The sequence below is a fragment of the Desmodus rotundus genome, chromosome 8 (assembly GCF_022682495.2).
Source record: "Desmodus rotundus isolate HL8 chromosome 8, HLdesRot8A.1, whole genome shotgun sequence".
Classification (NCBI taxonomy): Eukaryota; Metazoa; Chordata; class Mammalia; order Chiroptera; family Phyllostomidae; genus Desmodus; species Desmodus rotundus.
The window spans coordinates 125,001,764-125,016,042 of NC_071394.1; the positions used below are offsets into that span (position 1 = coordinate 125,001,764).

General features: G+C 42.2%; 1 protein-coding gene across 3 annotated transcripts in view; it reads left to right on the top strand.

The window, feature by feature from the left end:
- Positions 1-1,276: 1,276 nt before the first annotated feature.
- WDR48 (WD repeat domain 48) overlaps positions 1,277-14,279 on the top strand; it is a 41,783-nt gene continuing 28,780 nt past the window's right edge. The window contains exons 1-2 of one of the 3 annotated variants that reach the window (XM_024565748.3): positions 1,277-1,368; positions 13,447-13,587. In XM_024565748.3, coding sequence (XP_024421516.1) covers positions 1,321-1,368; positions 13,447-13,587 — 189 coding nt within the window. In that variant the 5' untranslated portion in view covers positions 1,277-1,320. Of the gene's footprint in view, positions 1,369-4,097; positions 4,201-10,738; positions 10,878-13,446; positions 13,588-14,279 lie in introns of those variants that run through there. The other 2 variants (XM_045199780.3, XM_045199779.3) reach the window with 2 other exon arrangements.

Here is a 14,279-nt window from a genome sequence, read left to right on the forward strand (position 1 = left end):
TATTTGTTGACTAGATGAATGAATGTGTCTGTAATAAAACACAGTAAAGGTAATTTGTCTACAAGTTATCACTGCCAGTTTTGCTTAAAAAGCTTTCTGCCATTAGTTTCCGCTCCTCTAATTCACATTTCTTTATTAATTAAAAAAAAAACACTTGTCTAGACTTTCCTAAGCATTATTTCTATGCAAAAAAGTGACTACGTATGAAACTGTAAATACACTAAGAGCCATGTTGTAAAAAGTAAAAAAAAATCATCTTAGTATCTTATTTAACCCAATATGTCCAAATCATTGTCATTTCAACATGTAATCCACATGAATATTATTGAGGCATTTTACATTCTTTTCTTCATACTAAGTTTTTGCAATTTGGAGGGCATTTTACAGTTTCATCAAATCTCAGTTTGAGCTAGCTCTAGTTCAAGTGCTCCCCAGCCACACGTGCCCGTGGACGCCGCATGGGACAGTGCAGTTCTATGGGATTCACTTTCACAAGCCTGACCGTCCTCAGCACCTATTCGTGTCACAGAACTCCGAGTCAAACCACGTAGAAAGACCTGTCACAGTGTAACAGGTGATTTAAACCCTATTCTAGAGTGAGCCCACCTCTCAGCATTTGCAACTTAAAACGTTATGCAACAGTTAAAAAAAGAAATATGCATAATCGGTGTTGCAATGGTGTGAAAACATGTATATATCTTTTTTAATAAATGAAACCCACGTTTACATTTCCACTTAAAAGACTGTCTCTGAGAACAATTTTTACTAGTGTGTATTTTTCACCTTCCTGACATCCTTTTATGTCTTCTTTAAACAGATACTTTGCTCCTTCTTAAGACGGGAGCCACACCTCCTTTGCAATCTTCTCCTTTGAGGCCAGTCCATAATTCCCCGCATTTTGGGGTGTGTCGTGGCGAATCTGTCGGTTCTCTTGACTGTCCAGAAAATTTCGGGGAAGGGTGTCTGCCCAAGCCAACCCTTATTCATCCTTCCAGCGTTTTCCTTTTGCCTGCTGGGGCCTCTGGAATTGGCTGTCCGAAAAGCAGTAGAAGCCGCAGGTCACAAGCACACAGGGCTGGACACCGACTGCTCTCTCGGGTCGGACTGGCTCTCTCTCCACCAGCGTTTCACGCCCGCGACAACTTTTCGTACCTTTACCTCACCTAAGGGCCACCAGCCACGGCGACCGACAGCGCTTGGGGCACTACCAACAGCCTAATCCTACGCCACACCACCTGCCCCTGGCCAAAGGGTTAGAGGCGCGACTTCCGCCCGGACGGAGACACTTCCGGAAGTGACGTAGGAGTGTCAACATGCAAGATGGCGGCCCATCACCGGCAGAACACGGCAGGGCGGAGGAAAGTGCAGGTATGGCAGCCTGGCTTCTCTACCTCTCGGATGTGGTTGCCAGCCCTGGCCCACCTCCAGCGAGCAGATGCCTCGGGCCGCGATCGGCCGGGGTAGCGGCTTGGGGCGACTGGGACGGGGTGCGGCCGGCGGCGAGGGGTGGGGCCGCGGCAAGAAGGGCTTGAGGAAGGGGCGGGGGGCGGCCGACCTGGGCACAGTGCCGGAACTATTGGATGCTCGGTTCGGAACCTGGGGTTGTCTGTTGTCCACTTTCTCGTGCGCTGGAGGTTGCGAGGTCGGGATAGGCTCCCTCACCGCCCACCTGCCTCTCCCTTCCCTCGCCTTTCTCCAAAGCCCTCTGCACTAACCGCCTCGGAGCGGAGGCCTCCGGGGGCTTCCCCCGCTAGCTGGAGGGGACTGAGTGAGTGGGCCTGTGCGGGGGCGTGGCGGGGCGGCAGAACGCAGGCCGTGCCGCGGGCTTTTCTGCGTTTTATGCGGGAGGAGTTCTCTCCTTGGTGAGGTGGAAACGACGGCGGAGTGTGCTGTGTTAGTGGGGAAAATACAATTTTTACTGTTTGGGAATTTAATTTCGTCTTCATCTTCAATGTTCATCCTTGAATCTTCTTATTATATAAGGGTAAAGAGTTATCCAACCCTTTCGTGTGTGCTTTATGCCTTCGTGAATCCACTCTTGTTTTATGGGTACATTTGAGAGCTATTGTTAACCTATTTTCAGAGATGCGAGGAGTGAAAGCCTTGGTACAGGTATTTGCTGCAGGTATAGTGTATGCAGTAGTGACGGTATGGTGCCCTTTTTCATTAAATCTTACCGAGCGCTTAGTTTAGGCCCCAAAATGTGCAAATAATGGAGAGGGTATAGGAATAAATAACACCCAGGTTTTCTTTAAAAAAACGGCGTTATATGTGGTTCTGCAGGTTGAAATCAGTGAGTGTTCCTTCAGTAACGTGACCCCAGAAAATTGCTGTAAGCCATAAAGTCTTCTGGGCAGTTCACTTTTTTTGTCCTATTGATCTCATAGGTGAGTACCATGTTCTAAGCACTCAGAGATGTTGTATTGAGAGAAACTTATAAAAATCTAAAACAGCTTACCTGTTAGGTAATTTTTAAGTGCATCAGTGACAGAATTTAAGTAATCTCAGCATGCAATCCACGTGGGGAGAATGTCTGCCCTTGACTAAAATGTAACTCAAAATTGTAACTTGATTGTCTGCTAGACATTAGAATGGTACACTCTTTTGGGTGGTAAGAAGAGTTAATCAGGCCTCTCAGCTTCTTGCATTTACAGTTAGAAGGCAATACAGAAGTATAGGGTGGGGAAATGCAAATCTGCAGTGTGGGGGGGAACTCAGTGTTTTAATAAGCTGAATGTGAGCCCCTGCATGCTGAACGACAGTGGTGATAATTCCACTCTTGTCTGATCAGAGTGCAAAACTAGAGTTTGAGGTTCAGCACTTAACCACCCTCTTCTTAATAGGTATAGCAATCAGATTGATAAAGTGACTATTTCCCATGGGAAGCATTCAGAAGAACCTAGTCTGCTGAAGAGAAGATTCAGTGAGTCTTGTTGGGTGCTTTTCAGAAGTTTTCCCAGGGTCTACAACCAAGGTGAAAAGCCACAGAAATTGATTTTATCTCGACATGAGGGAGAACTTTTGTTTATGGGAATGTTTTTTAAACACGTACGTGTTCACTGCAGAAACACCCCCACAAACAATACAAAAGTGTAAATGATAATTGTCCTCCACTCTTCAAAGAAAACTGGGGACAGTGTGATATATAATCCTAGACCAGGGTTATTTACCCTGTTATTGATGTCTTAGGCTGGATAATTCTTTACTGGGGTGGCGGGGGAAGGTGTTGTCCTATGCGATGCAAGTTTTGCATCATCCTGGCTTCTGCCCTCTAGATATTAGCACCTTCCCAGTTGTGACAACCAAAATGACTCTAGACATTTTCAAATGTCCCCTGGAAGGTAAAATTACCACCGGTTGAAAACCAGTGTTCCGTAACTCTTCTCGCACGTATATTGGACTTACATGACATTTTACTCTAAATGGAGTCAGAACATTCACTGTTTTGTGTCTTGTTGATTGTCAAAATTTTAAATATCTATTACTTTTGACCTAGAAATTCTCCCTGTAAATATTGTTTTTCAGAAGTATACATGCTTTCTGTAGTTATGCAAGGGTGTTTGTTATAGGAACCGTGAAAAAAATCTCTCCATCCATAGTCAATTGGAAGATAAGTTAGGTACATTCATGTAGTGGGTTAATTTGTAGTTATTAAAAAGATAAGGTAGATCTGTATAATTAAAAAGGAAAGGTGTCCAGAAGTCAAAAAAGCATGGCCCCATTTCCACAAAGGAAATAATGTATTTTAAAAGTCTGTAACGATATTAACAGTGATTATCTCAGGTGTATTAGGTTGTATATTTTAGGTAAGGCAGAAAATGGGATTTTTTTCCTTGAACATATGTGAACCTGCATACTTTTAAACTTTTTACAATATTCTTTGCTGTTATAAATAACGTATATCTTTCTGTTTTGGAAAAGTATATGTGGCTACATAAATATATCTTGCCTCCTTGGTTGTCTGTGTCTTGTACCAAGAGGCAGCATCCCTGGGCTCCATTACCAAATCATAGGCCAACAAGAACCCTTGAAACTTAGATTGATGAACAAACACTGGAGAGGGATCCAGACATACTGCTTATTAATTGTAGACATGATGAAGGAACACATGTGTGCCATCTTCAACTTCTGAGGAGACTGGACACGAGTAAGAGGGGTAGGCGTGGATCTGTGATCAGATGATCGAATATGTGAATTCAGGTATGTGATGTACTTGTTTTCCTAGTTATCAAGATTCAAAGCAAGTCTTTTCCCTCCCTGGTGGTCCCTTGGTGTTTGGTTTTCCAGCAACCTGAGTCAGTTGGTTGACTCTGTCTCCATCTTTCTTTCAACTGTGGCCTCTCTCATTCGCTCAGAATTCTCGAGGGGAAGTTGGACAGAAGGGAATTCCTGGTTTAGGAGCATCGGCCGTGCCCTCACACTCAGTGATGGTTCAAGAATATAAATAATTGGCCTTTCATAACAAGTCCTTTGATTAGAAATGGCTCAGAATCCAACTTGACCAGGCTTGCATGATAAAACACTATTTTGGCTCAGTTAAGTAAGTGAAAACTCAAGAGGTGGTGCTAGTTCTATGCAAATCTTGAACGAAAGGGCTCACTGTGACTCTGTACCCTAGGAAGTGACGGAAAGCCAGCTTTACCATTGGGCTGCCTACAAGTTGTCTCCTCCTGTTCCCACATGCTTGGCTCTAGGCCTTGCCTCTTGGTGCTGCGTCTAATCCAGACCTTGTGTCCTTCCACTACACTATCTAGCGTAACCGGGAGTCTTAAGTAGCCCCTGCACAGTTCCTCCTAGAACTTGCTTGCCTTGAGGATAAAACATAGGGAGGAGAAGTGAGGAATGGAGAGACAACCAACAAATGTCTATTCTACCAGTACTTAAGTCCTTTCCCCACTCAATATTTAATTATTCTAAGACCTATTCAGAGCTCAGTGTGTTCTTGACTCCAGATTGAGTCCCAGTTCTGGGCTGGTTGATTAATCTTTAATATTTTCTTAAGGATGTAGGATGATGCCACATCCTGGCTTCTCAAGAAAAGACCCTTACAGATTAGCCGTATCTGAGCTGCTGCTTCTGTAGGGTGGGTAATTAAAACTGTGGTGCCGACACGACATCCGTTAGAGGGGGCTTCGTCACGCTTTCTCTAAAGGGCCAGAGAGGAAGAATGTTAAACTTTGCAGGCCCCTCTGTGTCATAGCCACTGAACTCTGCCTTTTTAAGGTGAAGCCATCCAGAGACCTAACTGCCCGGGCGTGGCCGTGGTCCAGAAAAAGTATGTTTACAACACAGATTTGGCCCATGACAGTTTTTTACTGAGCACTGGGAACCACTCTCCTACTAACCACTGAGTAGGAGAAGGCAGTCAAGACTACTTTTCAGAATATTTTTTAAAATTAACACTCTAGAAATACAGGTTCCAGCAGGAAAAATAGATGTGAGAATTATTGACATTTGGCCAATTTTTCTTGGCCAAATTTAACCTGATTTAGCTTGATGGCTAAAAGTAGTCTTACACAAAAGAGCTGTGTGATTCCATTTATGGGATGTTATAGGACAGGCGGAACTTATCTGGGGTGGAAACATCAGGTCTACATTGGGAGTGGGATGTAGAGGCTGGGGAAGTGGGCGGGGCAGCTTTCTAGGATGGTGGTAATGTTCTGTGTGTCTTAGTAGGTGTTTGTATGTGCAGGTATGTTCATTTGTCAGAAGTACCTGTGTACACTTAGATTTGTACGTTTCACTCTAAGTAAATTTTACCTCTAAAAAACAGGCACCATGAATAAATAATGAACTCTAGTTGATGATGTGCATGCCAAAGTTATTTTAGGGGCCATTGTTATTGATGATGTCCAGCTTACTTTGAAAGGCATCAAAAAATAACAGGATCAAATGGATAGATGGTTATAAGGTAAAGCAAATACAGAAAATGTTAATCAAAGAATACTTACACGTGGTGGGTATATGAATGTGTACTGTGTAATTCTTTCAGCTTTTGTAGGTGTTTGGAGCTTTCCATAATAAAAGGGGGGAGAAAATAAGCTTCGAAGGTTAAATAATGGATGGCGATAAGCAGCAGAAGATGGGGAAGTGAACTGTTAATTGCAGTGGCCAGAGAAGGCCTTGCTGAGAGGCTGACTTGAGTAAGGATCTGCAGAAAATGAGCTTGTCATCTGGGGAAGAGCATTCCAGTGAGAATATCGAATGCAAAGGTCTTAAAGTGGGGATGTCTCTGGCCTGTTTGTGGAATAAAGATGCCTTTGTGGCCGGCGTGGAGTGAGTGAGGGGAAGCAGAGGAGGGATGGACTCAGAGAGGAGATGGAACCTAGAGGCCCTGGGAAGGTCTTGGGCTTTTACTCCAGTGTCAGGGGGGAGCAGTTGGTGGATTTCCAGCAGAGGGATATACACGATATGCACATGTCTGAGTAAGGTCAGCCTGGCTTCTGTATTCAGAACAGGTTGCAGGTGGACGAGGACAGAGAAGGGGAGACCAGAAGCCATTTAAGAAATCCAGATGCTGTGTGATAGTGGCTCCACCCAGGGCGGTGAGAAGTGGTTGAATTTTGGATGGCGATGTGCTGACAGGATGTGAGGCGAGAAAAAGTAAAGGATGGCAGCAAGGTTTGGCGCCTGAGCAGCTGGAAGAGTGGAGTTACCATTAACTCCGTCGGTGAGGAAGGTACAGGAAAAGCTGTTTGGGAGAGGACTGTCGGAGCTGGGTTTGGGACACGCGCCGGTGAAGATGTCTGTTAGACATCCGAGTGGAGATGAGTGAGTGCACACCTCTGGGCAGCCCGGGGGAATGGCCCCGAGCATTGCCCTTTGTGAGCCTGGAGTGCTTTTAAAATACCCCTTCTTAAAGATACTGTGAATTTTGTACTTACTCCATAATGTAGTCACATTTGTTTTCATATAAAAAATAGTTTAGTTGCTGTGGTGGGCAGAATGCCTCTCCACCAAAATCCTACGCTCTGATCCCTAGAATTTGTGAATATGTTATGTTACTTGATAAAAAGGACTTTGCGGATGTAATTAAGGTAACAGGCTTTAGAGTAGGGGAATTATCCCAGTGGGTCCAATCTAATTACATGAGCCCTTAAAAACAGAGAACTTAGTCCAGCTGCAGGCAGAAGTCAGAGAGATTTGAGGCACAAGAGGGACCCTCTGTTGCAGGAGAGGGCACCTGGAAAGCATGAGAAGAGGTGCAGGCAGCCTCCAGGAGCAAGAAAACTGGGCCCTCGCACCTGCAACCACAGGATCTGGATTCAACCCACAACCTGATTGAGGCTGGAAGCAGACTCTCCCAAAGCCTCCCGAAGGAGAAGAGGCTTTCCAAGACTTTTGTGGATTTTGGCCTTGAGAGAGACTAAGCAGAGGGCTCACCCAAGCTCAGCCTGAATTCTGACCTAAAGAACTGTGAAATGTAATAAAAGGGAATATTTTAAGCCACTAAATTTGGGTAATTTATTATATCAGCAATAGAAAAATAATCCGATTATCTTGAAATAATCAAAGATAGTTTTTCTCCCAATTGCTTCTACCCTCTGGCACATTACCAGTAACTCTGGGGGTATATAAGCTTGAATGCAGAGACAGACCACGTGAAATTCAGTGGGTCATCCCCACTACCTGATTTCTTTGTTTTGGGTTCCACAGAATTGCTAGAGCAGTTAAATGATGCTTACTGGGCCAGCTACAAATACTGAAAGTGTCACTTAACTGGATACTTGCTGTCCAGGGACTACCCTATTATTTTCTCCTTTCAAGGTTCCCTTAATTATGTCTTCCAAAATGCATATATCCTACTTACTGAAGGTCTCATCCCTTGTAGAGTCCTAATAGTACCTTCTCCTCCTACCCACCTCCCTCTTTTTTTAAAGCAAATTAGGACAATCCGATATGAGTTCTTCTCCTCTGCCTTAAATGAAGTTTTCCAGGGCTTTGTTCATTCATTTATTGCTTCTGTCTCCAGTACCTTCTACTTTTCTCTTTATTTTACTTCCACGTTTTCTGCTTACAAAGGTTGCCTATATTTTGGGGTATAAAACTTTATTTAACTTTCTCTCACTTCTGGTTATGTTCTTTCCCTCACTAGAATGAAAAAGCTCCAGGAGGACTTTTGGGCTCGCTACTGTATCCTCAGCATTTAGAATACAGCCTGGCAACTGATGGTTAATATTTGTTGAAAGAAATGAATCCTGTTTTCCTTTACAGCCATCTTTTTTCCTTTAAGAAGTTTTTAATGTGTATCTAGGAACTTACCACTGTATATAGTTTATCTTCATTCTGTAGTGACCACATAGAATGGACGTACCATAATTTAGTCATTTGCTTGTTGAAGATACTATTTCTATTTTGTCCATCATACTAAAATTTACTTAAAAAAAAGTTATAAAATCGTGTAAAAGTCTTACAAAAGTAAACAAAAGGACAAAGATAGATAATATAATACAGAATGCATAAAAGATGAAGGAGCAGTTTGGAAGTTCCAACATCTGACTAATGGGAGTTTTAAGGAGCACACACAAAAAACACAGAGTTATTAATGAATTGTTACAAGAGAAGTTCCCAGAAAGATCCTAAAAGCGTGGGGGGCGTGGGGTACTGGTGGTGACACAGGAGAGAATGAAAATGGGATCACTTTAAAGTGATCGGAACAGAATGACATTGAATTCAGTGGCAACACAGGATGGTAGAGGAAGTTAGAGCAGTGCCTTCAAAACCTGAGGAAGTTTTTCTACATGGACTTCTCTGTCCCACCAGATCTAGTGTAAAGGCGAAGACCTCTGCAGGCATGCAAGGGCCAAGTATCCTCCCATGTACCTTTTCCTGTGTCAGTTGCCTAAGGTCCTGGGGATGTACTTCAGCAACATGGGGAGTGAACAAAGAAAGGGGACATTGGAATTCAGGAAACAATGGCTCTAGCCCAGAAAAGCAGTAAAGGGAAGCACAGAAGATGAAGCTGTGCCAGCGGACATAGAAGGCCGCCAACCCAGCCTGGAGTGGAAGGTGGAGGATACTGGGCTCAAAGCCTTCTGGGAAAGGGGTTGGGGTGGGTTCTTGCTGGAATGTCTAATATGGTATAGCAATAAAAGAAAATTGAAATTAGAGGAAACCATTGAAGGAGAAAGAAAGATAAAACTCTAGGGAAAACAAAAAACTCTCTGAGGAAGGAAATGTATTCATACTATAGTACTTAGCTAGTGAGTAGATAGCAATTACAAAGTCAACCACTGTAGCACTGATTATTTATTCAACCAAAAATAGCAATGTATCTGTATCAGAAGAGTAGAGGGAGGAACTATTGGGGTAGTTTCAGAATTACAGCCTAATCTAACATAGCCTGAGTAACTAGGTAAATCTAAAGTGGATGAACCAGAAAGCTGTAAAGACAATATTTCAAGAAATTCAGTAATTATCCAGAAGAAACCAAGAGTTAAAATTAGTCCCCTCTAGGGGTTGAGACTGGTATGGGAGTATTACACAGACAATAGGTAGGTGGGTTTTCATTACAGTCTTTCAGTACTGTTTGATTTTCTGAACACAGACATAAATTCAAAATACTAAGTAATATATGCCCATGGTAAAACAGTCATACCATGTAAAAAGGCATGAGTGACAGTCACCATAACTCCATTACTCGGGAATAACTACTGGTGGTTTTATATGTGTATGTCCTTCCAAACTTGTATATTTATTTTTAAATATATAGTTAATATTCTGAAACATTTTTACAGTAATGATTATTATACATGGCTGTGTTGGACCACACATATTTCACTTAAATATAGCTTTCTCTTCCCATGCCAATCAGTCTAGATCTACATCAATATTTTTAATGACTAAATAGTATTGTTTTATGGATGTGCCAAATTTTATCCAATTAGGATATTTCTAATTCTTTGCCATTTTTTTAAAAAAGATTTTATCTATTTTATGTTTAGAGAGAAGGAAAGGGAGAGAGAAAGAGAGGGAGAAAAACATTGATGTGAGAGAGAAACATGGATGGGTTGCCTCTCATATGCACTCTGGCGGGAACTACCCACAGCCCAGGCATGTGTCCTGACTGGGAATCGAACCAGCGACCTTTTGGTTCGCAGGCGAGTGCTCAATCCACTGAACCACACCAGCCAGGGCTCTTTGCCAGTTTTAATCACACTTCTGTGGTAGATACCTTTAAAGAGGTGGCCCAGACTTGTTTAGCTAAGAATTACTTTCCACCTGGAAGGACTGACAGTCATGTTATTCTCTGACCCTTCCCCACTGGACCAGTCAGGTAATCTCCCAGAAACTTGAAAATTAAGATTCATATATGCTACATAGTCTCTGTTAAAGGGAATGTATGCAGAGAAGCAAATCAGGGGATGTGAAGCCCCAGAGAAAGAGATTGATTGCACCTGAAATTGACATTGAAGCCAACTTGGTTTCTGGTGGCTAATATCTGATTCATGCAACAAATATTTATTAAATGTCTTTCATGCCAGACATTATAATGAGTGGTAAGAGGAACAAAGTAGGCAAGTTCCTTGCTCTCTTGCAACTTTTATTCTAATAAAGAGGCTGTAACAAAAAAGATAAATATGGGGTGTGGTACAACTGTGAAGGAAGTAAGTAGGGTAAGTGATAGGGGGTGGAGATCAGGGAAGGCCTTTGAGAGGAGGTGACAGGTCCCGCCAAGACCTGAAGGGTTGAGGTGGCCAGACAAGATAAAAGCTGGGGAAAGAGTTCCTGTGGGGGCTGGAGAGGTGGGGAGTCTTCCTGGTACAGGGAACAGAAAGTGTGAAGGGGTGGGGAGAAGAAAGAGCTCAATATGTTTGAGGAACAGAAAGGAGTTTGGAGTGACCGCCGTGGAAGAAGCTGGGAGAAGTTAGTTCGAGGTGAGTGTGAGGGTGCAGGGTGGAACCAAAGCCCGTGAGGAATTTGAACTTTAAATGTAGTGAAAGCTTTTAGAAGGCTTCAGCAGAGAAGTGCCATGATTTTATTTTAAAATGTCTTATGAGTCATAACTGTATTTCCTGCCCTTGGGCTTTTAGACATCTTGTATCCTTATGTTAAATTCTTTTTTCTTTTCTTTTTTTTTAAATTTAAGCTGGTTTGAGTGGATTTCAATTGTAGTTACTTGTCCCCAAGGACTGGGTTAAGACAACACCCTTGTTGCCTATTATGTACAACCTTTTCACTTCACTGATGATTTACACTCATTGGCCATTTTCTTGTTGAAAAATTTCCTCCTCACGATGCCTTGTTCTTACGGCTTCGTAAGGAATCTTTGTATGGTGTCAAGAGTAAACTCTTGTCTTTTGTATTTATTTCATTATTTTTCCAGTTAGATGTTTGCCTTTTAACCTTGCCCATACTATTCTTTGATATTCAGGATGTATTTTTTAAAAATAACAGCTTTATTGACATAAAATTAACATAATATAGTTATCCTGTTAAACTATACAACTCAGTGATTTTTAATATATTCACAAAGTTGAGTATTGCTCACCCAATTCCAGAACATTTTCATCACCCCAAAAAGAAACCCCCTACCCATTAATAGTCACTCCCCATTCCCTTCTCCTCCAAGCCTCTGGCAACCACTAATCTACTTTCAGTCTCTGGATTTACGTATTCTGGACATTTAGAATAAACAGAATCATGAGATACGTGGCATTTTATAACTGGAGTTTTCCAGTCAGCATGTTTTTCAGATGTACTCATGTGGCATCTGTCAGCACTTCACTCCTTTTATGGCTGAACAGTAAGTCCTGCAGAGCATGCGTAGACCACATTTGGTCCAGCCTTTGCCAGCTGGTCAGCGTTGGAGCTGTTCCCACTTTTCGGCTCTAGTGAATGATGCTGCGGTGAACACTTGTGTAAACAAAAAGTTCTGACTTGTACTTGGTCAGGACAGCGTTGCTCTTCTTTGTAAAGATTGCTGTCTTTCTTGTTACGCTAGCAGAGCCTTCTCAATACAGTCCATGTGAATATTCACCGGTCTTATTTTAAGTATTTTATGATTAAATTATTCATTTAAATCTTTAGTCCACATGGTAATTCATTTTGTTTAAGGTTTGGGAAAAGCATGTATAATTTTTCCCAATAGAATCACTAGATTATCCTAGATAATTTATAAATAATTTATCATGCCTTCATTGATTTGAAACACTATGTTTACATCAAAATAAAAAATTTATATTAGGGAAATATGTGTCCGAATTTCATTTTATTCCATTGATTCTTTTATATACTCCTGTTGTGGCACTCCATTGTAAGTTGGTAGCTTTAGATTTGTGATATCTTTTTTTTTAATTTTTATTGTTAATCAGTTACAGTTGTCTGCCTTTTTATGATATCTTTTAAGATCTTTAAAGAACATGCTTTCATTTTAAAAATAACTGGGAATTCCCCCCAAAAAAGCCATACTATATATTTTGCCAATTTCTAGAAAGAAATCCAATGGGATTCTGGCCAAAGTTTGATTGAATTCACAAATTTAGAAAACAATTGTTAATTTTGAATCTTCCTGTGCTATAATATGGTGCCTCCTTTATTCAAGTTTTCTTCCATGTAGCTTGTTCTATCAGTTATTTTAGGTATTTATTCTTGTTGCTATTGTAAATAGGTCTCCCCACTCCCTCTCCCTCCTCCACACCTCCTGTTATAGTCTTAATTTCATTAAGTTAGAAAGTTATGCATTTGGCTGCCAGCCAGCTTGTTGACTTTTTCATAATTGTAGTTGCTTTTGGTTGATTGTCTTGAGTTTCACAGGAAGCAGACAGAACTTACCGATAATAACAATAGTGGCAAGTGCTCTGAAGGAAAAGTTCAGTGTGTTAGAGGAACACAAAACCTCATTTGCTTGCCGGGTGAGAGAAGGCATTTTTGAGGAAGCATTATTTAACCAGAAACCTAAAGACTGCTGTAGAATTGGCCAGAAAGAGGGGAAGAACTTCCAAACAGAGGGGATTAGCACGTGTGACTGAGGCGCTGGAGGCCCGGTGTGTGCAAGGAACTGGATGGAGCCAAGGGGCCAAGATGAGTGGCAGGAGAGGTGAGCGAGGCCCTCGAGGCCGTGTGGAGGAGTTCAGATCACTCATGACTCCAGCAGAGTAAGCCCTGCAGAGGGTTCTTGGGCAGGGGTGAAACGCATTCCAGTTTCCAGCCGCTTTGTGGGAAGTGGATTAAAGACAAACCAGAGGGGGAGAGGAGGCCAGTTAGGAAGCGATTATGGTCGTTTAGCATCAGACTTGCTCATCTTGGACAAGGCTGTTACTGTGTCATTCTTCTCGCCTCAGCCCTTCAGTCTCTGTAGAGTAACATGGAATGTTTATTGGATTGAAAGTAAGTTTTATATTGGAAAATGTGGGACTTTGAATTTGTGGTTCACCACTAGTAGCAGGCTGTATTTTACTGCATGTTCTGTAATTCACAGAAAGCGTATGTTGACGTATTTGTCAGGTTTCCTATGTTATTCGAGATGAAGTGGAGAAGTACAACCGAAATGGAGTCAACGCCTTGCAGCTGGACCCAGCACTCAACAGGCTTTTCACGGCAGGGCGAGACTCCATCATCAGGATTTGGAGCGTCAGCCAGCACAAGGTGAGGCCGGGGTCGCACTAACGTTTGAGATCTGTGCTCTGTAAAATTTGGTCCGATAGGGCGTACCTTTCATAGCCTCCGACGTAATCTCTGAGCACCGAGGTATTTGGTACACTCTTTAAAGATACTGCCCCCAGAGTTCTATGAGCCTGTGAGAAAAGCATCCCAGGGGAGTTTCAGAAGTATTTTAGCTAAGGGAGGGACTCCATAAACTAGGGGTGCGATAAGAGCTCTCTGCTATAAAGAAACAAAGAGATTTGTCTGGTAGGGGGACTATTTGGAACAATTTTTTTTGTCTGCTTTAAACGTGTTCCCAAAAAGCTTCTTGGCAACCGTTTTCACTGCTACTAAGAAAGGGTCGACTATGCTATTACATTTATAACTAATCTTCAACAAATATTTGATTTCTTCATTTAAACGTGATTAGGATGCCCACAAAGCCCATAGGACCTTATGTGATAATACAAGGCTGGTGTGAAAGTATGAAGGCAAAACATGCTCCCCTTCTTTAGGAGACTTCGAGTCTGCCTTCTTAAAGAGGGACCAGGATTTCAATATATGTGAGGATAAATGCCCCGTCAAATGGCAACGAACTCTCTTTATATTTTGTTTAAATGCCTGTGTTGTGAATGACATGGAAAGGAAGATTGAGGAACGGAAGAGGACATTGATTGAGCTCCTGGCTGTGTACC